This window comes from Leucoraja erinacea, chromosome 18 (assembly GCF_028641065.1).
Source record: "Leucoraja erinacea ecotype New England chromosome 18, Leri_hhj_1, whole genome shotgun sequence".
Taxonomy (NCBI): Eukaryota; Metazoa; Chordata; class Chondrichthyes; order Rajiformes; family Rajidae; genus Leucoraja; species Leucoraja erinaceus.
In genome coordinates, this window is record NC_073394.1 from 26514763 (window position 1) to 26542419 (window position 27657).

General features: G+C 43.5%; 1 protein-coding gene across 1 annotated transcript; it reads left to right on the top strand.

The window, feature by feature from the left end:
* Positions 1 to 16266: 16266 nt before the first annotated feature.
* Positions 16267 to 26879, top strand: LOC129705838 (insulin-like growth factor II). Its single transcript, XM_055649670.1, has 4 exons — positions 16267 to 16465; positions 18483 to 18636; positions 21113 to 21282; positions 24865 to 26879. Exons 1-4 carry the CDS (start codon positions 16397 to 16399, stop codon positions 25102 to 25104), a joined length of 633 nt encoding a protein of 210 aa, XP_055505645.1. The 5' UTR covers positions 16267 to 16396; the 3' UTR covers positions 25105 to 26879.
* Positions 26880 to 27657: the final 778 nt, after the last annotated feature.

Below are 27657 nucleotides of genomic sequence, written 5' to 3' on the forward strand. Positions count from 1 at the left end.
TCAAGAAGACAGCAGCAGCTCCTGAGTTGCTGGTGGTTGATACCATGTGGTCGTGTTACTATGCTTCAGTTCCTTGCCTTGGATGAATCATGAACTTCACTTCACATGTTACACAGACTCAGGCCGGGTGCAGAGTGTGTAGGCTCATTCTTCACACGTGAGCCTCGGCAGCTGACGTTGCTGGGAGGAATGGAGAGGTAAGTTGCTGCAAAAACAAAATCACGATGACTCTAGTGGCCTGAGGTCGAATTAGACTTTCTCACAATCCCTCGAGATGCAAAGGTACATGGTTGCAGCCATTCCCTTACATTGGAACATATTCCATCCTGTTACTTCTGCTTCATTGTGATGGTCCCCACCCTTTCCTGATGGTCCATATGTTCATGATCATAAGCCATGGGAGCAGAGGTTAGCCACTCGGCCCATCGAGTCTATTCTGCCATTCAATCGTGGCTGTTAAATATTTCCCTCTCAACCCCATTCTCCTGCCTTCTCCCCATAACCATTGACACCCTACCAATCAAGAACCTGTCAATCTCTGCCCTAAAAATACCCATTGACTTTGCCTCCACAGCTGTCACAGATTCACCACCTTCTGACTATAGAAATTATTCCTCATTTCCTTTCTAAACGTATGTCCTGATGCTCTGAGGCTATGGCCTCTGGTTCGAGACTCTCCCTGGTGGAAACATTCTCTCATCATCCATTGTATCCAGGTCCTTCTCTATTCGGTAAGTTTCAATGAGGTCCATCCTCAGCCTTCTAAACTCCAGCAAGTGCAGGCCCAGTGCCCACCCTTTCCTGATGGTCTTCACCGTGTTCTATTGGTCCCCACATTTTTCTTCTGGCCCTGCTACTTTCTGCTGGGCCCTTCTTTCTTCTGGGTTCCACTCCTATCTGATGGCCCCTCCTCTTTGGTCCATTCTACTCTTCCCTCATTACTTTGGGATTCCCACTCTGGTAGAGTCATATGGCACAGAAAGAGGCTCTTTGGCCTAATTCATCCATGCCCACCAAGATGCCCCATCTAAACATGTCCTATTAGATCTGAGGCTTCATTTTGTTGATCTTTACTGATGGTCCTTACACCTTTTTATTGGTCCCCAAATCTTCCTGTCATCCGCACGCCTTCCTGCTGATCACATCTAGTCATCATTATTTCTGCTTGACCCTGTTCCTGAACTTCACTTTTTTCTGACCGTCCCTGCTTCTTTCTAAGAGTCAATAAAACTGTGGTTACTCTTCTGTTTAGGAATTACTGCAGATGCTGGTTTATACCGAAAATAGTCATGAAGTGCCGCAGTAACTCAGCGGGTCAGACAGCATCTCTGGAGAAAAAGGATGGGTGACATTTCGGGTCTGAAGAAGGGTCACGACCCAAATGGTCACCCATTTTCTTCCTCCAACACTTTGTGACTATCTGTGGCTATCTTCTGCTGGCCTATGTTGCGTTCTCCTGGTCCCCACCTCTTCCTGTGCTGTTCCCCTCCATTTTGTTGCTTCACCTCCGATAAGTGTGGCCAAAATAATTCTTACTGCCCTAAACTGATAGATCGCCTGTTAATTTGGTATTACTTGCAGGTTCCATTTTCCCCCAACCATGAAGAAGGTTATTGGCCGAATAAATGTCAAAAGGAAAGCAAAAGGACAGTACAGAACATAATTAGATCCATTGACACTACAATACTAACAGGATCCTTTCATTAATGAACACAAGTATTTCGGCACAGTGGATAGTACTGCTGGTGCACAATTCTAGCCACCAAGGTTCAATCCTGACTTTGGGCACTGTGTGGAATTTGTGCATTCTCTCTGTGACCAAAGGGATTTTCTGGAGTGTTCTCCAGATTCCTCCCATATCCCAAAGACGTGTGGGTTGGTAGATTAGTTGGTTGCTGTAAATTGCCCCTAATGTTGGTGCTGTCTGTGTGGGGTTTGCACGTTCTCACCGCGACTGCGTGGGTTTCCACCGGGTGCTCTGATTTCCTCTAAAGTCCCAAAGACATGCAGGTTTGTAGGTTAATTGGCCTCTGTAAATTGCACCTAATGTGTATGGAGTGGATGAGAAAGTGGGATGACATAGAACTAGTGTGAACAGGTGATTGATGGCTGGCATGGACTCAGTGGGCCAAAGGGCCTGTTTCTATGCTATGTTTCTAAACTAAACTAGAAGCACTGCAGATGCTAATTTACTAAAATTGACACAAAATGCTGGAGTAACTCGTAGGTCCGGCAGCATCTCTGGCGAACATGGATAGGTGATGTTGCTGGTACTTTTATCTGTAAACCAGTAAATGTTACTGCTTCACTCAAGGTATGCCTACTTTGAAGAAGTTCTCCACTCTCCGAGCGAAGTTCTGTGAAATTTAGACACAAAGTGCTGGAGTAACTCAACTGGTCAGGCAGCATCTCTGAAGATAAAAGATGGGTAATGTTTCAGGTGGAAGCCTTCAACACACTGCTGTGGGATGCTCTCTCACTGCCCCTCTGTCATTCCTGCTGCTCTCTCGCTCTTTGACCTAATTCTGACCTAGACTCGATCCACATGCCAGGATTGCCAGCAATCACCCCCACATCTCTTCATGCTTCCACCCCCCCCCCCCCTTATCCCCCAACAATCAGTCTGAAGAAGAGTCCCAAACCGAAACGTCACCTATCTATGTTTACCAGTGATGCGACCTGATCCGTTTATACTCCAGAACTTTGTGTCGTGTTTTCAATATGGTTTGAGAATCTGCCTAACTCCCCATGCTATGGGGGAAAATCTCCGCACACAGTTAAAACTGTGGCACAGTGGCGCAGTGGTAGAGTTGCTGCCTTACAGCACCAAAGACCTGGGTTTGATCCTGAATACGGGTTCAGTACAGTTTGTACGTTTTCCCTGCGACCGTGTGGATTTTCTCTGGGTGCACACTCCAAAGACGTACAGGTTTGCAGGCTTATTAATTTTAGTAAAAATTGTGAATTGTCCATAGTGTGTAGGATAGTGATAGTGTACGGCTTGATCGCTGGCCGGTGTGGACTTGTTTCCACACTGAAAATCTAGACTAAATTAAACTAAACTAAACAAGTTTATCTACAAATGTTACGCATGAGCTAAGACTGATAGTTCCAAAAGAGTAACGTCTCTGTAAACGGTTACATTATTGACAATTTAATAATTTGCTCATCAGCATAACTGCTTCAAAGAAAGAAACAGAAAACTAGAATAAATAGTTTGAGACAAGCAAGATTGGATTTCCGCATTGTGTTACCGTCTGCTGTGAATATCCAGCAGCAGATATGATGGCATCTTTGCTGTCTGCTGCACATTAAGGAGCAGTTCATTAAAGACCAGTGGATTCCTGTGTCCAGGTCTTTACAATGTGCGGATATCTGCAGTCACCTCCTGTTAGTGTTTTGTTGTCCAGAATTTGTTGGTCATTTATTTCTTGAAAGGATTACCCGTCACAGTTGTAGGTGAGCTTAGATGTGAGCTTAGCTGGCAAGGCCAACACCTAGAGCACACCCTTCATTGCCCTGGAACAGCTGCTCCTATCGAGGTATTCGAAATGAATCCCACAATTTTGAATCAATTTTTTTCCCAGGATGAAACTACAAATGCTGGAAGGCATCTCGACAAGACCAAGCGCAGACTTGGCGATCATCACGCATAGTCCGCCTTGGCCTACGGCAAACGTATGTGTAATTTGTTTGCAGACCTGTTATACTGCTGCAAGTAAGAGTTTCATTATGCATTGTCCACACATATGACAATTAAACATTCTTCACTCTTGACTCTTTTTGAAGCTAGCCTGAAGAAGGAGTACAAAGAAGGACCTGGCAGGGGGGGGTGGGTGAAGCGTGAGTGAACAAAGAGGGACCCGGCGTGGGGGGGGACACCTAGAACAAAGAAAGACACAGTGTGGGGGGCTGCCAGTAGAACAAAGAGGAACCATTGGGGGCTACGTTGAACACTTTGTTAGCTTGTGGCGCCCTATACATGGCGACTCTTTGCATACCTTGTGTATGGTATGCAAAACAACGAATTTCACTTTGACATGTCACGTGATATTAAAGCATTAATCAATCAAATCAATCAACCACTCAATCAATCAATCGATCGGCCAATCTCAAGTTAATGGCTCTCTGATAGATCCCACTGAATATTATGGAGCTCCCTCCAAGCAGCAGAGTTCGGCTGAAGTAAAAAAGAAACTGCAGTTGCTGGTTTACCAAAGAAAGACACAAAGTTCTGGAGTAATTCAGCGGGCCAGGCAACATCCCTGGAGAACATGAATAGGTGATGTTTTGGGTTGGGTCTGAAGAAGTGTCCCCATGTTGAGCCTGAAGAATCCCGACCCAAAATATCACCTATCCATGTTCTCCAGAGATGCTGCCTGACCCGCTGAGTTAATCTAGCAGTTTCCTCAGTAGTGTTCGCCTGCCTGGAATATATACTCGATTTATATTCGATTAGATCTACCTTTAACTCATAGGGTGGAAATTCTGACAAATCTGTGACAGAACAAAATGGGCGATAACAACACAGCAGGCAGTTCCTTATCTTTATTTTGATTAAGGGTGGTGAAAGTAGAAATCAGATAGACTTTAAACACAACAGTGAGTTGAACAAAGTACAAGGAGCTGGAAGAACTCAACGGGTCAGGCAGCATCTTTGAAGGGAATGGAAAGGGAACGTTTCAGATCAGGACCACAGAAGGCTGTGAAGACCAAATCAATGGATATTTTTAAGGCAGAGATAGATATATTCTTGATTAGTACGGGTGGCAGGGGTTATGGGGAGAAGGCAGGAGAATGGGGCTATGAGGAAGATATAGATCAGCCATGATTGAATGGTGGAGTAGACTTGATGGGCTGAATGGCCTAATTCTGCTCCTCACATGACATTATGACTTTATGATCCTTCTTCAGACTGATTTGCCTTGGTTTGGCACTGTCAGTGTTGCCCATAGCGTGCCTGGAACTGAACCCATTGAACACCCATACTATTCACCCTCAACTGGTGATCAACCCCTATTGCCCATCCCTGAGTCCCTCACCTCGTCACTTCAGAGGACAGTCACAAGGCAGCTACATTTCCATGGGTCTGGATCATGTACAATGGTTCAACGCTCAAATACAAACTGGGCGATGGTCTCGCTGAACACTTACACTCTGTCGCCTTGGCCTATGCGATCCCCCGGTTTTCAACCATTTTAAATCTCCTTCCCATTCCCATCCTGATCTTTCTCTTCCAGGCCTCCTCCACTGTCAGAGTGAGGCCACACGCAAATTGGAAGAACAGCACCTCATATTTCACATTGGTAGCTTACAACCCAGAGGTAAGAATGTAGATTGCTCTAATTTTAAGTAACCCCTGCATTTTCTCTGTCCCCCCTCCCCTACCCTGGACATCCTACTAGTTCCACTGTTCGCTTCCCCAGCCAGCAATGGGCCATTATGGGTTCCACCCTTCCTTGGTCATCTTCCTTGGCCCTGCTTTGTTCTGGACTTTTCTTACCTCCAGTTCCCTCACCTCTACTTTCAGTCTGAAGAAGGGACCTAACACAATACGTCACACATCCTTTGTCTCCAGAGATGCTGCCTGTCCCGCTAAGTCAGGATAGAACCGGGTCTCTTGCGCTATAAGGCCGCAACTCTACCAGTGCGCCACCTTGCTGCTCCTGCACAACCTTGCCGCCCCTGTGGTAGATAAAATCATGAGGCGCATAGATCAGGTGAGTGATCTCAACTCTTTTTCCCAGGGTAGGGAAGTCTATAACAAGAGGGCATAGATTTAAGGTGATAGGGGAAAGACTTTAAAAGTACAGGAGCGTCTACCTCTTTGCTCAGAGAGTGGTGGGTTTGTGAGACAAGCAGCAGAGAAAGAGGTAGAAGCAGGTACAAGGTTTAAAAGACTTTTGGACAGGTAGGATAGAAAAGATTTGGCGAGACATGGACCAAACATGGGCAAATGGGGCTGGCTCAGGTAGGCAAATTCATCAGCCTGGACAAATTGAGCTGAAGGGCCTGTTTCCACGCTTTATAACTCCATGACTAATACCAAAGTCGCAATGAAGGTTACGTCTAGTAAATTGCCACTTGAGACTTGGCAAGGATTAGATGACCATGGATACAGTCATACACTTTGTTATTAAAGTCACATCTGTGACTTGCATTTTCCAAGAAAAAGTGAAGTGCAAACAGATTAATAGAGCTACCTGTGATAAGATTGCTGCTGTTAAAAGCACTCCAGGGGCGAAAGTTATTGTTCGGTTCAGATTAGGCCATCATTGATGTGGCTGCATTAAACAAACGGTGTTTCCATGCCCATGCATTGGTTTTGGAGTTCTTTGTTTTGGTTTTTAAGCTTTAGTTTTTGAGATACAGCATGAAACCAGGCCCTTCAGCCCTCCAACTATTGATCACCCATACACTACAGGCGGTTATGGAGGCCGAGTCACTGGGTATTTTTAAAGCAGAGATTCCTGATTAGGAACTTTCCCCCTCTCCCCCACAGGGAGAATGTACAAACTCTGTACAGACAGCACTGGTAGCCAAAATCAAACTCGGGACTCTGGTGCTGTAGGGCAGCAACTCCACCACTGAGCCACTGTCCCACCCTGTGCCCTTCCCTGCGGTTCTCCTTCACTTGTTCTCACATCACTGGGTGGCTTTTGGCAGGTGGCACAATGATAGAGTTGGTCTCTTCCAGCACCAGAGACCAGGGTTCGATCCTGACTACAGGTGATGTCTGTACATAGTTTCTACGTTCTCCCTGTGACCACATGGGTTTTCTCCGGGTGCTCCGGTTTCCTCCCACACTCCAAAGACGTACAGGTTTGTAGGTTGTGTAGTGAGGAACTGCAGATGCTGGTTTAAACCGAAGAAAGACACAAAAAGCTGGAGCAACTCAGTGGGACAGGCAGCATCTCTGGAGAAAAGGAATGGGTGACGTTTCGGGTCGGGTCAGAAAGAAGGGTCTCGATGCGAAACGTCACCCATTCCTTCTCTCCTGAGATGCTGCCTGTCCCGCTGAGCTAGTCCAGGTTTGTAGGTTAATTGACTTCTGTAAATTGTCACTAATTGCTGGTCGTCACGGACTTGGTGGGCCTGTTTCCACGCTCTATCTCCAAACTAAAAATGAAGCTGTTAACTCACAGAACTCAAGGTGGCTCTTTGGTGGAATACCACAGCACTTGGAACACAGCTTGCTGAGTTGTTTATACCATACATAGTGACCACCTTGTGGTCGGGAGAGTTTATATATACATTAAAATGTTTTAAATTAAACAAAGGATTTCTGTTTAGCAATCACCAAATTTCCAGTGGGGAATGATCTACCGTTAATTCCTCTTCAGAACAAGTACTTAACGCAGACTCCAACAGCATACAAAAGCCCTTTTATTTGAAAGAAAATAGCTCTAATGAGGTTATCATCCATTAAAACAAAAGCAAAAAGGTTATCTTCATTCCATTGTCTGACAAATAAGGGCAGCTCCAGGCTGCAAGTGCACTAAATATGTATACTTTATTAATTTAACACTGCTAAACATTAGGAGTGGTTTCTTTTAATGCTTCCAGTCAAGGCTTAGACATTCTTTTCTGCTCTTGTCTCCTTCCTCGTTATAGGCAGGAGCAGATTACCAAAAGCAATCACAGATTCTCACCTTGTGATATGACCAGCTACCAGGCATGCACAGACAAGACCCTGCTTTGTCCGCTTTCTGATCTTTCCTCCCTTTTCAGATGCTAACTGGTCTCCATGTAGTGATCCTGTGGGTGAAACGAAAATGCGACAGATTTGCAGTGTTGGGGATTGCAGAAGGGGGACTAAATGAGGTGGGCATCAGATTGATCTCTCAATAAACAATTGCACCAGGCACTGCAGGTTTTGTGGTCTCTGAAGCCAAATGTCTGTACAGAATTGGCTCGCTTTTGGAGAACCAACAAAAAGCTTCTTATTTTGGAGGAAGAATTGTGCAAATGCTCTGCTGGAATATTTTCGACCACTGAAGATGCAGCTACAAAGTTTGAATTCTGCTGGGTTGGAAGTAACGGCATGGAAGTAACTCGTCCACGCCAACCAAGATGTCTCATCTAAGCTAGTCCCATTTGTTTGTGTTTGGCCCATTTATCTCTAAACCTTTCATCTACATGTACGCATCTATGTTTTTTAAATGTGGTTATAGTACATGCCTCAACTACCTCCTTTGTCAGGAAGGAATTGCAGATGCTGGTTTAAACCGGAGATAGATGCAAAACGCTGGAGAGTCTCAGTGGGACAGGCAGCATCACTGGAGAGAAATATTGGGTGACGTTTCGAGTTGAGACCCTTTTTCAGAATAAAGAAGGGTCTCAACCTGAAACGTCAGCCATTCCTTCTCTCCAGAGATGCTGCCTGTCCCGCTGAGTTACTCCAGCTTTTTGTGTCTACCTCCTTTGGCAACTCATTCCCTATATATACCACCTTCAAACTCCTGTTAAATCTTGCTCCTCTCACCTTAAGTTTGTCTATGTTTAGTTTAGAGATACAGCATGGACACAGGCCCTTCGGTCCACCATTCCTACGCCAACCACAAATCACTCATTCTCACTGGTTCTATGTTACCCATCCTATGTGAGGCAGTATCTCTACTAGCCGCGCCAATGTGCCACAAATTAAAAATTATAGATGACACTCCAACTATTCGCATCATCCTGCTCTGCCCTTCCCCCCTCCTTCCATCCCCATGGCTGCTGAGTGGGGCCCAAATTGTGTGTCACAGTGCGAGATGAAACATGTCAAAAATCTGCATAGAGTGAAGATTGTAGCATGGGATCCAATGGTGGAACTGTCATTGGTCACTGGTACTGCCCATATCTTTCAAAATGCACTAGGATCGGGTCACATTGTGTGTGTGAGGTTTTTTTTAACACAAACCAATGTCAGCTAAAAGAAAAAAAGTAAGTGTCAAATGCGTCAAGTGAGTTGCACACTCTTCCCCCAAGCTGGAAATGGTGCAGAGAAGATTTATGTGGATATTGCCTGGACTCGAGGGCCTGAGCTATAGGAAGAGGTTGAGCAGGCTAGGACTCTATTCCTTGGAGTGCAAGAGGATGAGGGGTGATCTTATAGAGGTGGACAAAATCACGAGAGGATTAGTTAAGGTAGACGTACAGAGTCTCTTGCCCAGTGTAGGGGAATAGAGGATCAGAGGACGTAGGTTTAAGATGAGGAGGGAAAGATTTAATACGAACCCGAGGGGTAACTTTTTCACACAAAGGATGGTGGGTGAATGGAACGGGCTGCCGGAGGAGATAGTTGAGGCAGGTACATTCGCAAAGTTCAAGAAACAAAAGTTCAAAGTTCAAGGTACATAGATAGGACAGGTTTAGAGGGAAATGGGCCAAATGCGGGCAGGTGGAACTAGTGTAGATGGCACATGTTGGTTAGTGTGTGCAAGTTGGGCCGAAGGGCCTGTTTTCACACTATGTGACACTATTACTGTATGACTTAAAACCCAGAACCCTGCTCCCTTCTTAAGTGCCTCCACCCCAGACTACCTGACTTACTCTGGGCAGTCCACATGGTGCCCTTGAACATACAAGGCTTTGGGTCTCATACTCTTGTGAAGATTCAATCAGAGGATCAAACAGACAATTTGGCAGCCTGATGTCAACCCTTTGGATTGATTAGCTTTCAGGCAAAGTCTTTCTTTCTAAATATTAGCAGGCATTATTAGCAGCAAACATTTGCAGGCATTCTCCACTTTCCTCTCATCCAGCAATACGAAGATTCACGACTTGATCACTGAAGGGCCCCGACCCGAGACATCATCCAACCATGTTCTCCTGAGATGCTGCCTGACCCGCTGAGTTACTCCAGCACTCTGTGTATCAGTCTCAAGAAAGATCCTGCCCCAAAACATCGTCTATCCATGTTCTGCTGAGACGCTGGCTGACCCACTAGGCTACTGAAGAAGTTCCTGGCCCGAAACATCAACTATCCATGTTCCCATGAAATGTTGCCTGACCCACTGAGCTATTCCAGTACTCTGTTTATCAATCTGAAGAAGGTCTTGACCTGAGACGTCACCTATCCATTTTCTCCTGAGATGCTGCCTGACCCACTGAGCTACTCCAGCACTCCGTGTCTCCCTCTGTAAACCAGCATCTGCATGTCCTTGTTTCTACTGCGTGGGGCTTGGTCGACCAGCACAGCTTCAGGCATTAGATTGCCTCACAGCTCTAGTGACAAGAGTTCAATCCTGACCTCCAGTGCTATCTTTATGCCATTGTGCACGTTCTTCTTGTGACTACATAAATGCTCCAGTTTCCTCCCACATTTCCGAAGTGCTGGTAGGTAAGTTGACTGGCCACTGTAAATTAACCTCTTATATATGGCTGGTAGAATTCATGCGGATGTGGGGAACATCGATTATGGGGAAGATAGACACAAAATTCTGGAGTAACTCAACGGGTCAAGCAGCATCTCTGGAGAAAAGGGATATGTGATAATTCGGGTCGGGGCCCTTCTTCAGACTGGGGACAATTACTTCAGATTCTGGGGGCGATTGTAGGGCGTGTTGGACGGGACCGGAGTCATACAGGGTTGCAGAGTCATACAGCACGGAAACAGGCCAGGATGTCCAATCCACGCTAGTCCCATCACGCTCCTCAGTGAGAACCACGATGAAGGTGGATCCAAGATGGCACCCAACCCGGGCAACTCTTCGTGCGGAAGTGGACCTACAATCACGCATTACAATCCACGTTATTCCTTTTATCATGTATCTGTGCATCGTGGACAGCCCAATTGTAACCATGTACTGCCTTTCTGCTGACTGGTTAGCACGCAACGCAAGCTTTTCACTGTACCTCGGTACACGTTACAATAAACTAAACTCAATTCAACTCAACATACATTCAATGGGCTGCTGGCCTCCTCTCTCGTAAGGAAAATTCTCTGCCACAATTTTCTACATTGCAACAGTGGCTGTTCAAAGTAATTCATTTCCTGCTGGGTCCTTTGGGATCTCCACAGGATGCAATTGGCACAATATTAATGTAAGTTCTTTCCCACTGTACTCTACATATCATTGGCGCTGATGAATTTTTTTTAATGATTTGTTCTTATGACGAGGAGAGGGTCAAATGAATGGGGAAATCAATATTCTTAAGTTATTGTAAAGGTTGGCTTCAACGTGCTGTACTTAGCTAATGCCTTTGATGTAATTAAGTTTCCCAAAGCATTCCCAGCTGGGAATTAAGGAGACACTGAATGGAGGTGAGAGTAGGACGCTGATCTTTGCATTTCAAGGAAGTGGGTTCTTAAGTGTTTTGAAGGAAACCAAGGAGGGCAATATAAGGATATGTGACCAAACGTGGAATCAGAAAAAAGTCCAATGAGGAGAGAGGTTTGAGTTTAGTTTATTGTCATGTAAACTGGGGTACAGAGAAAAGCTTTTGTTGTGTGCTAACCAGTCCGTGGAAAGACAATACATGATTACAATCGAGCCGTCCACAGTGTACAGATATATGATAAAGTGAATAATGTGAATAACGTTTAGTTGAGGATAAAGTCCAGAAAACTCCGATCACAGATATTCTGAAGGTCTCCAATGAGGTAGATAGTAGCTCAGCACTGCGCTCTAGTTTGTTGGTAGGATGGTTCAGTTGCCTGATAACAGCTGGGAAGAAACTGCCCCTGAATCTGGAGATGTCAGTTTTCACATTTCCACACCTTTTGCCCGATGTTTGGAAAGGGGTAGTCCAGAGTTTAGGTTCAAGAAGCATGGTTACCCTTAATGAGGCAAAGAAAGTGGGGAGTACACAACAAATCAGAGAGCAAGGAAACATTCTTGGAGAGTTGGAGAGAGGGATGGATTGCAATGAGAAGCAATTGTTGGAACCTCGAGGGCCTTGAACATCCAGATGGGAATGTTAAAGCAGGTACATTGTTGGGTCAAGATGCATATGTGCAAACCTCTGGTGGGAGTCATGAGATGACAATCAGGAGCAGGGTCTTGTGTCTGTTTCTTCTCCCCTCTTGAGGTGGTACAATGGCGCAGCTGGTAGAGTCGCTGCCTCACGATGTCAGAGACCCAAGTTTAATCTTGACCTCGGGTGCTGTCCGTGTGGCGTTTGCACGTTCTCCCTGCGACCCTGTGGGTTTCCTCCCAACTCCTAATGACGCGTGGGTTTGTAGGTTCATTGCCCTCTGTAAATTGCCCCCAAATGTGTAAGAAGTTAATGAGGAAGTGGGATAACATCGAACTCATGTGAACATTATCAATGGTTTAAAAGCCTCTTAAATGCCATTATCGTATCTGCCTCTACCACCACCCCGGCAATGCATTCCAGGCATTAGCGATGGTCAGTGTAGACTCTGTGGGCCAAAGGGCCTGTGCTGTATCCTAAACCTAAACTAAACTAAGCTCTCCAGCCCCTGCAAACAGATCAAATCTTGAATCACTCACACAACCCACTACTTAGACCTCAACATCGCAGGTAAACAGTAAAAGCAAGAGCCTGACCACTCTTCTCTTTATAAACAAGCTTCAGTTAAATAAGAGCCCTGTTAAAACATCACTATGATGAATTAACTCCAGAACAAACCTCTATTATTTGAACAGCGAAGGAAACTAAAGCAAGGGCAATTGTATCGTTGTGTGTGAAAAATGTGAATATGTTTAAGGTTGCCATCTATATAGTTTTTAAATCCAGTATTTAGATGTGGAATTATTTGGCCACCAATTGCTGAAATGGAAACCAGACAGCATGGCTCCATTCTTTACAGGGAGACAGGGAGGGGGCAGAAGAATGGGATGCAGAGATGCTGCCAGAGCTAACGGCAAGACCTTTTCTCCTTTTACTTTTTTCCACTCCCTATGTGGTAGCTCTGGGACACAGAACAAGTGGCAGGAGGTCACAGAGGACCTTGGACAAATGGATCAGGCTTGGAGGGATGTCCACAGGTAGGTTTGGGAAAGGAGGGAGGGAGGCTGCGATCAGCAATGGGAGATGGCTGATCGGTAATCGGATGATTGCGATTGAGGAGATGTTTAGATGATGTGTTGACCTGTATTAATACTGAGGGAAACACAGGGAAGTGCAGATGCTGGAAACTTGAGCAAAACACAAAGTGATTCTTAGAAACAAGGAACTGCAGATGTGGATTTACCAGAGAAGACACAAAGTCCTGGAGTAACTCAGCGAGAGAGACAGCATCTCTGGAGAACATGGATGGTGTCGTTTCAGGTCAGGACTCCTCTTCAGACTTTTCAGACCAAATTATTTTTTTAAATTCTTTTCCAAAATAAACTTTATTCAGAATAAAAAAATATACAACACAAAAACTGTACAAGAACTCTTCAGACATTCTCAGTGTCGTTTGATTCAATGTTGTCATACTCAGTAATGTTCACACCTGCCTTTAATAAAACACCCTTGCCACTCATGTGCCCCCTGGGATGATATCCCTTCCCATGTTTGAGGGGTGTCCTTACCAAAACCATGGAGGAACTCGGTAGGTCAGGCAGCATCTGTGGACAGGCGATGTTTCGGGTCGGGATCCTTCATCAGACCGATGATCAATGCTGAGGGAGTGGGTTTAGTTTAGTTTAGTTTAGAGATACAGCGAGGAAACAGACCCTTTGGCCCACCGAGTCCACGGCGACTATCGCTGATGTTCACATTAATTCGATCTTATCCCACTTTCTCCTCTACTCCTTACACATTTTGGGGCAATTTACAGAGGCCAATGAACCTCCAAACCCTTGCGGCATTAGGATGTGGGAGGAAACTGGAGCACCCACAGGAAACTTACATGGTCAAAGGGAGAACAGATCACCGAGTCTGCACCGACCAACAATCGCCTGTACACTAGTTCTATCCTACGCACAAGAAACAATTTTTAAAGAAGGCAATTAACCTATAAACCTGCACATCTTCGGAATGTGGGAGGAAACTGGAGCACCCGGAAAAAAACCCAAGCGGTCACAGGGAGAACATAGAAACTCTGTACAGACAGCACAGTGGTCAGGATCAAACCCAGGTATCTGAGGCTGTAAGGCAGCAACTCTACCGCTGCACCACTATGCCGCCCTTATTGACATTGGGGAAAAGGGTGACCCTTTGGCTTGCAAAGGACAATGAGAAAGGTTCTGACTGGATGGAGCCAACAGCTTCTACCTCCAGGCCACAGCTGGGTTTCCCAAAGCCTCCATAAACAGCAGGAAGACGGTGATGGTTACACAAAAAAGCTGGAGAAACTCTGCGGGTGCAGCAGCATCTATGGAGCGAAGGAAATAGGCAACGTTTCGGGCCGAAACCCTTCTTCAGGAAGACGGTGACGTTAGTTTAGTTCCACTTGGTTTGGTTTAGAGATACATCATGGAAACAGGTCTTATGGCATACCGAATCAGTGGCGGCCAGCAATCGCTATACACTAACATTATAGTACACACTACGGTCAATTTACAATTTTTACTGAAGCCAATTAACCTACAAGCCTGTACGTCTTTGGAGTGTGGGATGAAACCGGAGCACCCGGAGAAAACCCACGCAGTCATGTGGAGAATGTACAAACTCCATACAGACAGCACCTATAGTCAATAAAAGTTTGTTCTGCACTCCCAATTTGTCTTTGGCAGGTCAATATTAATTAATTAACATTGTTACCCACCTCTCCATATTGACCTGATGTCCCTTATGATGTCAGGTCCCAAATACAGTGAACTGGAGACTTCATCCCCAGTTTTTCCTCAACCTATTTCAAGGAGAGGGGAGGAATTGACATTGAAACCCTAGTGCCTAATTCATTAGAGTATTTCTAAAAAAAAAGTCCAATTTCCAATCTCCCCGCCCCACACTCCTCACACTGACTGAACCTCATTATTTATCATAAGTGTTTTATTGTCATATATCCAGAAAGGGAACAATTAAATTCTTCCTTGCAGCAGCACAACAGGTATTTAAACATGTGTAGGAAGGGACTGCAGATGCTGGTTTACACCCAAGATAGACACAAAATGCGGGAGTAACTCAGCGGGTCAGGCAGCATCCCTGGAGAAAAGGAATAGGTGATGTGTTGGGTCGAGACCCTTCAGACACATACATATCTACAGATATGTAAACATAGTACTCTGTAAAACTCATAAAAAACAATGAAAAAAGTTCAGCATATATATAAAAAAAAGACAAGGTGAAGGGGAAATATTTAATAGGAATCTGAGGGGTAACGCAAAGGGTGGTAGGTGTATGGAACGAGCTGCCAGGGAAGGTAGTTGAAGCAAGGACTATTGCAATGTTTAAGAAACAATTAGACAGTTACACAGATAAGACAGGTTTAGAGGGATATGGGTCAAATGCAGGCAGGTGGGACTAGTTTCGATGGGACATGTTGGTCAGTGTGGGAAAGTTGGGCCGAAGGGCCTGTTTCTACGCTATATGACTATGACACTAAATGAATAGATAATAATAGTGCAAAGTCAAAAATAATGTCCCCAAGTCTATATACTGTGGTATCGAGCCTATTTGGAGGTTGTAATCTTTAATAACGTGATGGTTGTAGGGAAGAAGCTGCTCCTGAACCTGGACGTTAATTTTCATCCTCCTATACCTTAGTGGTTGCTATCAAGTGTAGAACAATGCTATCTCCCCACACTCCGCCCTCCCTCCATCCCGCCCCCTCCCTCCTTCCCTGAGATCACGGGGGGGGGGGGGGGGGGGTTGGATACCTCATCAAAAGTTGTCAACATAAAGAGGACCGTTAGGGGTGTGAGATATGATAAACAAGAGTGACAGAATAGATCCACGTTAAATAATATATATTTTTCGGGGACAGGCGAGTGAGGGCGTCTATGCGTTTAAAAAGTCAAATTGAGCGCCTAATATTACAGATCTGAAGCACAACGGCATTATTAGAAAGTAGTTACAAAAAGCACACACACACGCAGTTACACAAACTCATGCACACGCATTTACACACAATTACACAAACTCTCTCACACACACACAATTGTACCCACACTCACACAATTGTACCCACACTCACACAATTGTACCCACACTCACACAATTGTACCCACACTCACACACACAAGACAACAGCCAGACGGGCAAGGGAGGGAAGGACAACGATCTTTTAAAAAGGAATAGCACAAACAGTTTTATTTTGCAGGAAGGCTAATTGTTGCACGGTCTTGGTGGAAAGCAGGGCGACTGTGCTGCTAGAGGGGGGAGAGACGGTGTTGCCAGCTCCGTGCTGCGGCTGTGACCCCTCGGAGCGTGGCCTTGCGTGCTGCGGATCACGCTGCGGGTATATAAGGAGCGCGGGCGCTCTATTCTATCTGTCTCCTGAACTCTGGAGCAGCGTTTGAAGGAACTTCATCTGGTTAGTGCGCCCCTCCGTCTCCACAACCGCCGTACAATGGATCCCAAATGCCCAGCTCTCTGCCCGACTTGTGCAGACACATCTTGCCGCGACAACCCCGTGAAGGTAACAATGCATTAACCAGGCATCTCATTTTAAAACTCTTAGCACGCAATCGTTTGTTTCCATTCTGTTAATTTCACTGCTTAGTTGCAACCACTTTTAACGTTGGGTAACTTAATTTATTTTACAAGTGTGCTAGCTGGTGGCGTTTTGTTTTTAATCGTGTTTTTGCATTTTTTTGGTTTCATTTGCAAAACAAAAATGAACTCACTTTATTTAGAACACATCGATTTTTAACAAAAAGGGTTAGAAAAGTTGTGCATACCACAGTGCTTTTTTTGGGTCGATTCCCCGCCTTTCGCTTTCCTCCGGCGTTCGCAGTAGTTTCTAAACGTATTTCGGTAGTTTTAAAATCGGGCGCATGCATTAACAATAACGTAGAAACAAAAAAACACCCGGCCCTGAGAACAGAGAAGTAATCTGATGCTCCTTATTTCTTGTTTTGTGCTCCGCTCGCTATTCACAGCCTGGTTTTGGAGTGAGCTTCCCAGACTATTCCACTGGGTAGCGTTAGCATCCTTCTTGTGTGCCGCTACATTCCTTGATTTGACTTGACTGTAAAATCTTACACCCGGACAAAACCGATCGCTGAGATCTATTGCATCCTGACAGTGCACGCTTCCCATAAACAAGACACCAACCTAGTTTAGCTATGAAATAATTAGTGTTTAAAAAAACGTTCTTCTGACAAATTGCAACATTATAAGCAGTTTTTTTTTAATTGCCAAGAAAATCGCTCTCAATGAAGTTAAACAAGGGGAAGTGGAGAATGCCGTTCAGCGAATGACACAGACTGCTCTGGTGTTCATGAACATACTGACGTTTTGAGTGGCTATTTCGCTCCAAATCTTTGTATGTAAAGTCCAGTTGCAGTTTGGGAGCAGTTCGCTTTGTACGTCTTTCAAGTAGTTTTGACAATTGGGGCGAACTTTCAACGACACTGGAGCATATCGATTGTAGATATTCAGATGTATATTTATAAAATAGGTATTGGAATTCCTTCTAGACTCGGAAATACAAGAAGTATTTTTCTACTTCATACGATCAGAAATAACTCGATAATTTCAATAATTTATTTGTTATCACCCAAACTATTTTGAAGTTTATCTAATTTATGAAATTGTAACCTCAGTTGTTAATTTTAAACTTGTAAAGCTTAAAGAGTAGTTCAGATATATAGCAAATAAATCAGCACACTTTAACCCAAATTCTGTAACTATAGCAATTACATATTATTGATGAAGTGCAGGATTTGTGACTGTGCTTTAATCATTCACGCTCTCCACCGGTACAGACCACACACAATTCCCATGGAGTTTTCTGCTTTTAATAATTCACAACTGCATCATTCAATACCATGGTCTGGGTACCGTGGACAGTGCACAACATTTCATTTTGTGCTAGTAACGGATGCTTATTAACTTCTAAATCTGGCGTAATCATTGCTGAAAAGACTTGACAGACTGTCAGTAGCAGTCCTGTGTGCTTTTAGTCTTTTATAACAGCTGATGGGACTTGAGGGAGAAATGATACCATTTAGCATCAATGTCTGCTGCTTGGCGATGTTGCAGAATTTAAGTCTTTTGCAATCAGTTTTCATTCTCCTGTTTTGCTTTTGAAGTAGTAGACCAAACTGATGTTATCAGAGGTTTTGGACAGCACGCTAGCGATGACTGAACTGGATTCTGGAATGCATATTTCCCATTCTGCTTGTGTTACAAGGATAATATCTCCGCTCTGACTCAATGTAATGATATTATTTATTTGGATCAGAGCTAATCAAAGCCATCTTACAAATCAAGCTCCTGCTTCAAGTTCTTTATGGAGCCAGTGGGAATTTTGACTTGCCAACATGCAACTTTTTCCAATCCCCCAATGATATCAGTAGGGATGTAATGGTCTTGTCAAAACAAAATAACACGTGGTAACACAGTGAGGGGAAGCTACTGTAGAGACTTTTTAAGATAATTGGGAATTGGCATGTTCAGCTGATTGAAACTTTTTTTGTTTTCCTTTCCAGGGCAGAAAGATGTCCCCAACCAGGCATCTGCTGTTCATTTCCATCGCTTTCACAATGTACATCATGGAGGGAGTGTCTGCAGCTGAAACACTATGTGGCGGTGAATTGGTGGACACACTACAGTTTGTGTGTGGTGAAAGAGGATTTTACTTCAGTAAGTTAACCCCTTGTATGCCAAAAAAAACAGAAACTAAAGAATTGCCTTGAGGGGCTTGTATATGGAAATTTGCTCAATCTGATTTATCTTTCTCAAACACCCCTTCCCCCCCATCCCAATCCCCAATTACTATTATCCTGCTCTTTGGTGATTACTTGGCACACGCTTAAGGAGGTGGCCACTCAGTTAAATCTCCATTATAGAGCCTGTGGCCTCAATTATTATTTTTGTTGTTGTGGAGATTATGGAGCCTGCCAATCTTATCGGTGTGTTCCAGTGTTTTCTGGTGGTGCTTCCTCACACTGAGTGCTTCTCTTGAATCCTGTCATGCTGCATTTTCACCGCATGATAGTGACATTTAGTAATGACTCCCTTAAAGAGACTTTATTGAGTTCATGTTACAGCCGGCACAGGTTGGCATTCTGCAAATTAGGCAATGCAACATTCAGGACCATGTTGAAATAATTGGAAGTGCAGAACTAAGAATTATTTTACCTTGGGAATTGTGACCAGGAGCTGTCATTGCAAAGTTCAATTCCAATGATATATATTTATTACGTGAGAATAAGGATATAGGATGCTGAGGTGCAGGTGACTCGTGGTCTTGTGGAGTGGTGAGGTTGCAAGACACAAGCATGAACCACAGCCTGGACCTCAACCAATTCTGTCCATTGAAAGGCTTTACTCATCTGATGGAGTTGTATGTGTTTACACTTGTACTGTAAGGATAAGATTTTTGAATGTTCTATCAATTCTGCTTCCATGCAAACAGTAATGAAGGGAAAGCGTTTCCTTCAAGTGTTTGCGCACTTGTGATTCTAAACTTTTCAAAGAACCTTTGAGTTGCAGCATCCATTTGTGATTTGGAAATTTTCAAATGACATTTGAGCTCCAGCATCCCTCCAAGCTGTGCCATGTCAATAAAAATTAATATTGCTATTTAATAAACCTCGAGATCCCTCTGTGCCAACACGCAAAGTATTCTGAGTGACTTGCAGTGGGTTAGGATATACTTTTAAAAAGACCAAACATTTGAACCTCAGATCATTTACTAAATACTTTCTCATGGTGTTAATCAATAGTAGATACTGCTGGATTTGGATTTTATTTTGTATATTAGCCCCCAGCTTGTGACTATAAATACTAGTGGTAACGTTTGCAGCTTTTTAAGAGTCTGAAGAAGGGTTCCGACCTGAAACGTCACCCATCCTTTTCCTCCAGAGATCCTCCTGAGATTTTTAAGCTTTGATCCCAATGATTGAGGAAACTTAAACTGAATTGTCATTTCCTTCAAACATCTTGATCACCACGTGTACGATGAGCCCTGTGCCAATTTGCAAAGCTTGTAATGTTCACAAATCTCGCTGGAATAGGAGAAAAGAAGCAACAGGCAGGTGTCACTGACACACACTGTGGATGAGCCCATTTCCAAGCTTGCACTTGTGCTGAATAAGCACATTTCTCCTGCGTTCCCTCTCGTGTTTGACAAGGACACAAAGCTAAACCACTGCTGATAGTCACAATGGAGTGCTTGTTTATTTCCACATTCTTCTGATTAAAGTAATACCGCTGCTGCATTCCATCTTTCATTTGAAGACATTTTTAATGATCTGGGCTTCTGTAACTATATTCTGCAGAAGAAAGGGTTGGGGGAAGAAAGAATTTCTTTTTGGGTTTTTTTCACGCACGTGACAGTTTTAGACCCGAGTTCCCAATTGTTGTATCTGGTATTCTGCCTGTACAAACAAATTGGCCTCATTTTAAAACAAATGTGGTCTAGCCTGATTTTTTAACAAATTCCCCAATTTGTAGGACTTTGGTTAGCAATGAAGGCATAGTTATGTCTTGAGTCAACATGTCTGTATTGTTGTTTATCTGGCTTGATCATCTGGAGATCTTCACAAGTGAAGGGCACACGGCAGTAGAGATGAAAATAAGAATATGATGAGAGGCCTTTTTTTTCACCTCAAGAGAAAGATAAAGCCTTTGCACGGAAAAGCAAATCTTTCATAACAATGTGGCTTAAGTGTTTTTATTTCTGTGTGTGCACCCGGGACGGAAAGTGATGCTATCTCCATCGACCTGAGAAAAAGGAATGCAGTCATCAGTGAGATTCCCCAAAGGATAATTCCTGTCTACAGTATCTGAACTACTGGAATAAGTTAACATGGGCAAAGTTCGGAGCAAACTCTGACATAAAAGGTGATTGCTCACAACTTTGGCCAGAGTTATCTTTAACTCAAATCCTACAGCTAATAGTACATAGTTCATTGGACCCCATTACAAGGACCTTTCCTGCTGTGTTGGCAAAGTTAAATAGTCATTGCTTTTAAAAAAATAAATAAATAAATCTGCAAATTCAGTTGATCTTTTCTCCATTGTTGTAAGCCAATGTTAACAGGGAGATTCTGGAATTAAAATGTTCTTTTAAACTAAAGGGGAAGAAAAAGATAAATTATTTCCAATCTTTCAGGTAGACCGACAGGGCGATCCAACAGCCGGCGACAGAACAGAGGAATAGTAGAAGAATGTTGCTTCCGTAGCTGCGACCTGGGCCTACTAGAACTCTACTGTGCAAAGCCGGTCAAGAAAGAGCGAGATCTCTCCGGCACACCCTTCAACCTTCTACCACCAGCAAACAAGGTGTGTGATTTGTTCCATTAGGAAGGTGGTCTCTTCAAGAACCTTTCAACTAGGCAGCAAGTTTGTGCAAGTTTGTGTGGGGGGGGGGGGGGGGGGGGGGAAATATTAGCTTTAAGTTTAGTTTATTGTCACATGTGCTGAGGTGCAATGAAAAGCTATCCATAGTGTATCCACACAACACGATAAGGTTAGCGCAAGATAATGTCCAATTAAAGATAGTCCAAGAGTCTCCAGTGAGGTAGATATTAGCTCAGGACCACTCTCTAGTTGTTGCTAGTATTAGGTAGTATACCAGGCAGTCAACAGATCAGGTGAAAGGTGTTCCTACAGTCTGAAGAAGGGTCTCAACCCAAAACGTCACCTATTACTATTCTCCAGAAATGCTGCCTGACCCGCTGAGTTACTCCAGTTTTTTGTATCTGTCTCTGATTTAAACCAGCATCTGCAGTTCCTCCCTACACACTGTTCCCACTGTATTGGGTAGCACAGTGGCACAGCTGGTAGAGCCACTGCCTCATAGCACCAGAGACCCAGGTTCAGTTCTGACCTCTGGTGCTGTCTGTGTGGAGTTTACACGATCTCCATGGGTTTTCCTCCAGAAGGTCCGGTTTCCCCCCACATCCCAAAAATATGTGGGTTTGTAAGTTAATTGGTCTCTATAAACAGAAATGACCCTAATGTGTTGGGAATAAATAAGAAAATGGGATAACATAGAAATTGTGTGTGAACGGGTGATTGGTGGGCTGAAGGGCCTTCTTCCATGCTACATCTCTGAATAAACTAAATCCTCTTCACAACCATTTGATTTATTGGCTTCTGAGAGAATATGACATGTTAACATTCCCTCTATTATTGCCAGTTATGTCAATTGACTGTAATAATAGAAAATATGTTACGGGTGGCTCATTGGCACAGCTAGTAGTGCTGCTGTCTCACTGCCAGAGACCCAAGTTCCATCCTGATCTTGGGTGTTGTCTGTGTGGAGTTTGCACGTTCTCCCTGTGACTGCATGGGTTTCCTCTGGGTGCTTCGGTTTCCTTCCACATCCCAAAGATGTGCGATTTTATAGGTTAATTGGCCTCTGTAAATAGCCCCTAGTGATTAGTGAGTGGATGCAAAAGTGAGATAGCATAGAATGAGTGTGGTTGGCATGGACTAGGTGGGCTGAAGGGCCCATTTCCATGCTGTATCTCTAAATACTAAATAAAGTGTTCGATAAGGTTTTGTGCAAAATAGCTAAGTCATGCCTGATATTCTTAAGAAAAATAGTTCATTAATCATAACAGCTTCTTTAATTCAATCTCAGCAGTTATGGGTTTGGGTGACACTAAAGCTGCAAACAAACCCATAAACACATCTGTGTGTAAGGCACTTGTTTCTCTTCAAGTGTAAATATGTGCACACTGCTGACAGTTGTCTGCATGACACACTGTGGCTGGCCATTTGCTCCTCATTGCCAGCTCATTGAAGGGACAAATCAACCAGTTCGAAACCCTTGGGTCTTTCCTATGTGCTGCATATTCTTCTAGTTTATGCATAATCTGTGCCTATTTTGCGGGTTTCCTATCAAATTTACTTCCACCTTGCTTTTAAGGCTATGGTGGCGCAGAGGTAGATTTGTAGCCTCACAGAGCCAGAGACCCAGGTTCGAACCTGACTGCAGGTGCTGTCTGCATGGAGTTTGCACATTCTCCCTGTGACCGCGTGGGGTTTCTCCGGGCGTTCGAATTCCTCCCACACTCCAAATACATGAAGATGTGTAGGTTAATTGGCTTCTGTAAATTGTCCCTAGTGTGTAGGATAGAACTAGCGTACAGGTAATCGCCAGTCGGAGCAGACTCCGTTGGTCGGAGGGCCTGTTTCCATAGTTTACCTCTAAAAACTATGCCTTCCAGATCAGTGCAACCTACTGTTCTTTTATCCTCTTTTTTGTGCTAAGTTATTGTCAATTTTGTGAGCAATTTGTAACCTTTCTGCTTGTGTAATTTCCTTACTTATATCAGTCAAAAGCCTTCATAATAGTGAAAGCATCAACCAGTTTTAAGTAGTTTGGAGTCTGCTTTCATTGCACACCTAAAACATTCATTAAATGATCAAAACACAATTGATTCCATTTGCTGCCCATGCATTATTCCTGGAGGGTTTTTATAGTGTCAGAGACGTTAAGTGAATTGTTTTCCCCTGTGACATAAAGTATTGCTATCTGACTTTCAACAACTGAGTCTTTAGCTTAAGCCTTTTATCTTCTGATGCCAGTGCAAAATTAAGACCATCTGAGAGATTATTTCATTTAAATTAAAGAACTTTATTGAAAGAGATCTTTTCATTTGGCGTTCCCTAGAGAGAGATCTCAGTGCAAGGCCAGGGAGGGCACGTCTATTTTCAGGAGCAACCTGCCAGGGAAAGGCATGACTATTAATTCAATGTCAACTGAAGGTCCATTTACCACCATCGTGTTTTGATTACTTAAAGCCAACCCCCACCAACCTCAACCCCGACCCATTCCCCCCCCCCCCCCCCCACCCCCCGTTCCACTCCGTCAACTCATTACCCAATATTTTTTTATTTGCCGCCAAAAATTGAAAACCTATTACATATGGGAAAGCACAAATAATGCAACTGGTTTCTTCAGGATGTGTAGGAAGGAACTGCTGATGCTGGTTTACATTGAAGATAGGCACAAAATGCTGGAGTAATTCAGCGTGTCAGGCAGCATCTCTGGAGAAAAGAAATATGTAACTTTGTGAGTCGGGACCTTCTTCAGACTGAGAATCAGGGGAGAGGGAAACTAGAGATATGAAAAGGTGTAAAGAACAAATGAATGAAAGGTATGAAATTAACAAAGCAAAGCCAGCAACAATGATCAAGGAAAGGTGGAGCACACAATGGTTCATTGTTGGCTGTGGAAAAGATGATAACGAGTGGATACAAACCATGAAAGTAAGCAGGACGACAGTGAAGCTAGTAGGACGACCAGGGTGGGGGAGGGATGGAGAGAGAGGGAATGCAAAGGTTAGCAGACATTAGAGAAATCAATACTTATAGTGCTGGGTTGTAAGCTGTGCAAGCGAAAATATGAGGTACTGATCCTCCGATCCATCCTGACAGTGGAGGAGGCCCGGACAGAAAGGTCTTTGGGACACCAGTCACAAGAGCTTGTCGGCAGCTTGGTGATATACTGTTCCTTACTTTGCCTATGTAATTGGGGGCTACCAGGTCATCACCTAAACTTTGACCTTTGTTCACGCCCGGTGAAGCTCCATGCCCCCCGCACTGAAACTTCTAATTTCTAATGACCTGTTGTTGATTCTCTTGGGAAGGTAAGACTTTGAAAAGTACCGAAGTGTTCAGAAAAGGGAGAACAAACAAAAAAGTCTTCCAGTCTCTTTTTAAAGGGCTTGTTTACCGGTTGACAGTAGTTCAGGCTATTTGTTTGAGAACTGGCAGTGCTAAGCCAGTGAACAATGGGACATGATAGTTTGCTTATCAGTTCGCTCAGGCTGGGAACATCAGATAACCCTTTGATGCTATTATGGCATGCAATTGGCATGGCTGCTAATGCCTGTTTTGTTTAATTTACAGGAAAACTTTAGGAAGCCTTTGGTTGCCAAGTATTCAAAATATGACTTCTGGCAAAAAAGATCTGCCCAGCGTCTACGACGAGGCATTATTCCAAGTCACATGGCCCTGAGGCTCAGGAGGCAAATTGAAGAAGTCCAGAGCTTGCAGTATGTCGAAACGCACAAGCCACTTCTGACTCTCCCTGTCAAACCACCCCTGGAAGTCCGAGCATTATCAAAGAAATACTTCAGTCAGGAATGATGAAGAAATATTTTGCACATTTCATGTGGTAAAAGACAGGGATTATAGCTTTGTACATGACGTCATTTCTGTGGCATTCCAACTGGGTTCCACCACCTCCGCGCCCCCATCCCCCCCCCCCCTCCCCGCTCTTCCTCCTTCCCTCTCCCCACTCGGTCTTTCCACCAAGCCACTACACCCGCCTGTCCACCCATCCCCTCTCCGTCAGCCAAGAAAGCAGTGCAATGATACTCGTGTGGCCCATTGAGAGTAAAGCCTGGCTGGCAAAAAGAAGTTGCGACGTCGGAGTTGTTTGGGCCAAAGGGCTCACACCGAAGAGTGCAGTTCATTTTCCATACAAATGTCATGCAATGGAGTCTAGATAGTGTACCCATGATTGCTCTGCACCTACCCAAAAAGGGATATCAACACTTTGTGGAAAACTTAATGTCATCTAGATCCTGCACCGTTGTCTAAATCATGAGATTAGGAGGTCCTGTGGTGACTAAAGACGGTGGTTTGGGCGCAGGCTCACAATGCCGCAGATTGCGTATTTTTGTTGATAATTTTTTCTTTCAACGGCACTATTTCTTTGAATGAAAAGTGTGGTCAGCACACTTGTGTTACGGTGCTAACTTTCTTTAAAAGAAGCAAAACAGCTGACTCGAAGAATTGAGATTTGATAAATGCACGAACATCAAACAGAACTTGAAATTAACTTTCCGTTTTAGGAAACGTTTAAAAAAAAAAATATTTAGCTTGGTTTTGGCGGTGCAAGATAGGCAAGGAGAAGGCAAAAGGCATTTTTAAAAAGACAAAAATCAAAGGGAAACAGCAGTGTTGTAATTAATTTTTCTATATTTTGCAACTTTATTTCTTATTCTTAGTTACTTGCTTTGCTTTGAAAACTTACTTGAACTCGAGCTTAGTGACCAGAAGCAGTCTCTTTTTGGAATTAGTCTGAGCTATATCTTGCAGTGTTGAGCCGCCAAGCTATTAAAAAAAAAAAATGGCACTGCGTAAAGGCATTATTTATTTTATGTAAAATATATATAAAAAATTGGTCCAAATAATGTACTTAGCACTGATGAGTAACTGCAAAGACTATTATAAACTATTTTGTCTAATTTTGTACTAGTAAAGCTTTCGTAGATGCTTTGTACCAAAAAATGTAAAGAAATTATTTCTCCTTTCTCTGTCTCTCTCTCTCTCTCCTGTGCGCGCACACTCACGGGTGTTATTTGGTATTGGAAACCTCTGTGAGGTTTCAACCAGATGACCCCGGGTCTCCTTCTTTGTGGAAACTATGTATACCCATGCTCACTGCTGTCAGCCATGGTATAATCAAGTGTAATTACTTGGTTAGTGCTTGATCTTGTTTTCAGACCAGCATTGTGTTAACAACTTTTGTGTCTTATCAGTTTTGTGAATCACTTCTGGTTTAAGTGACTCCTCATTCCATTCACCGTTGCTTTGTCGAAAAATGGAAAGCTTCAGATTTTTTAAAACGAGAAAGAAAATCTCAAAAGTTACATCATGTAAAATAGTAATCAGAAAATCTAGTTCTTTTGTCAAACGTTCGCATCAGCCAGTATGAAAGGAAACATCTGCAGTCGCATTAGTTAAAAGCTTTTTACTTTTTTAAATGTTTTAGCAAATACAGTTAAGGTGTACTCTTGTTAACTAATATAATGTCATGTATTTAACATGTGCACTCAACCAACAATAGAGAAAGATGAGATTCACAATCATTGTACTTTTCTTTTTAATATCAATAAAAACAATTTATTACAATACATTTACAATGTTCTCACTTCTCATGGCTGTGTTTTAAACCCTGGTGCAAATAATTGCAGCAGGTAGTTTTCGAAGAAAAAATGTCAGACCTTTGGTATTGCCGTGCAAATTTGCTTTAAAACTGAAGTAAGGCAGACTTGATCTTCAAAAGGACACAGTGCTGGAGTAACTCAGCAGGTCAGGCAGCAACCATGGAGAACATGGACAGGCGACGTTTTGGCTCGAGACCCTTCTTCAGCTTCTCAAGTATCTATTAGTAGCTCTAGCAATAACTGTACATCATTATTATCTCTGAGAACACATAACCAACATAAGATACATGTGTATCCTTTTGCATTGGGTGGTTGGCCAGTAATCATGAAATTGAAGGTTTCTGGAACTTCAATGTAGTAAATAGCTATTTGTAAAGTGTCAGCTGGCAACATTCATAATACAAAAATAAGTGTTTTTATTTTCTGGAGACTGTGTATACTATGGTTTCAGAGGCTAACTTAGTCATCAGATGGTGGTGGGATATGAGGCGTATCTGGAGTTGTTTGGGGATTATGGACAACTATGTGATGATGGCCATGGATGGATGTCTAATATTTTTGATGTATCGAAGACTCGTTTATGGGAGTGTTGCATGTGATGTGTGTATATTATCACATTGCACTTTTAGCTGCTGAGGTACAACCATGAATAGCCTGTTGCTCACCGGTTGGGCTTTTCCCATTTTGTGTAAACATCTGAACTGCAATTGGCAAAGACTCAAACAAAAATCTGTCGACAGAACGA

Excerpts from the sequence above, each read along its gene's own strand:
- LOC129705838 (XM_055649670.1), top strand. The coding sequence starts at position 16,397 with ATGGATCCCAAATGCCCAGCTCTCTGCCCGACTTGTGCAGACACATCT. Across the intron at positions 18,637-21,112 it reads TGAAAGAGGATTTTACTTCA|GTAGACCGACAGGGCGATCC; the intron begins GTAAGTTAACCC and ends CCAATCTTTCAG. Across the intron at positions 21,283-24,864 it reads TTCTACCACCAGCAAACAAG|GAAAACTTTAGGAAGCCTTT; the intron begins GTGTGTGATTTG and ends TTTAATTTACAG.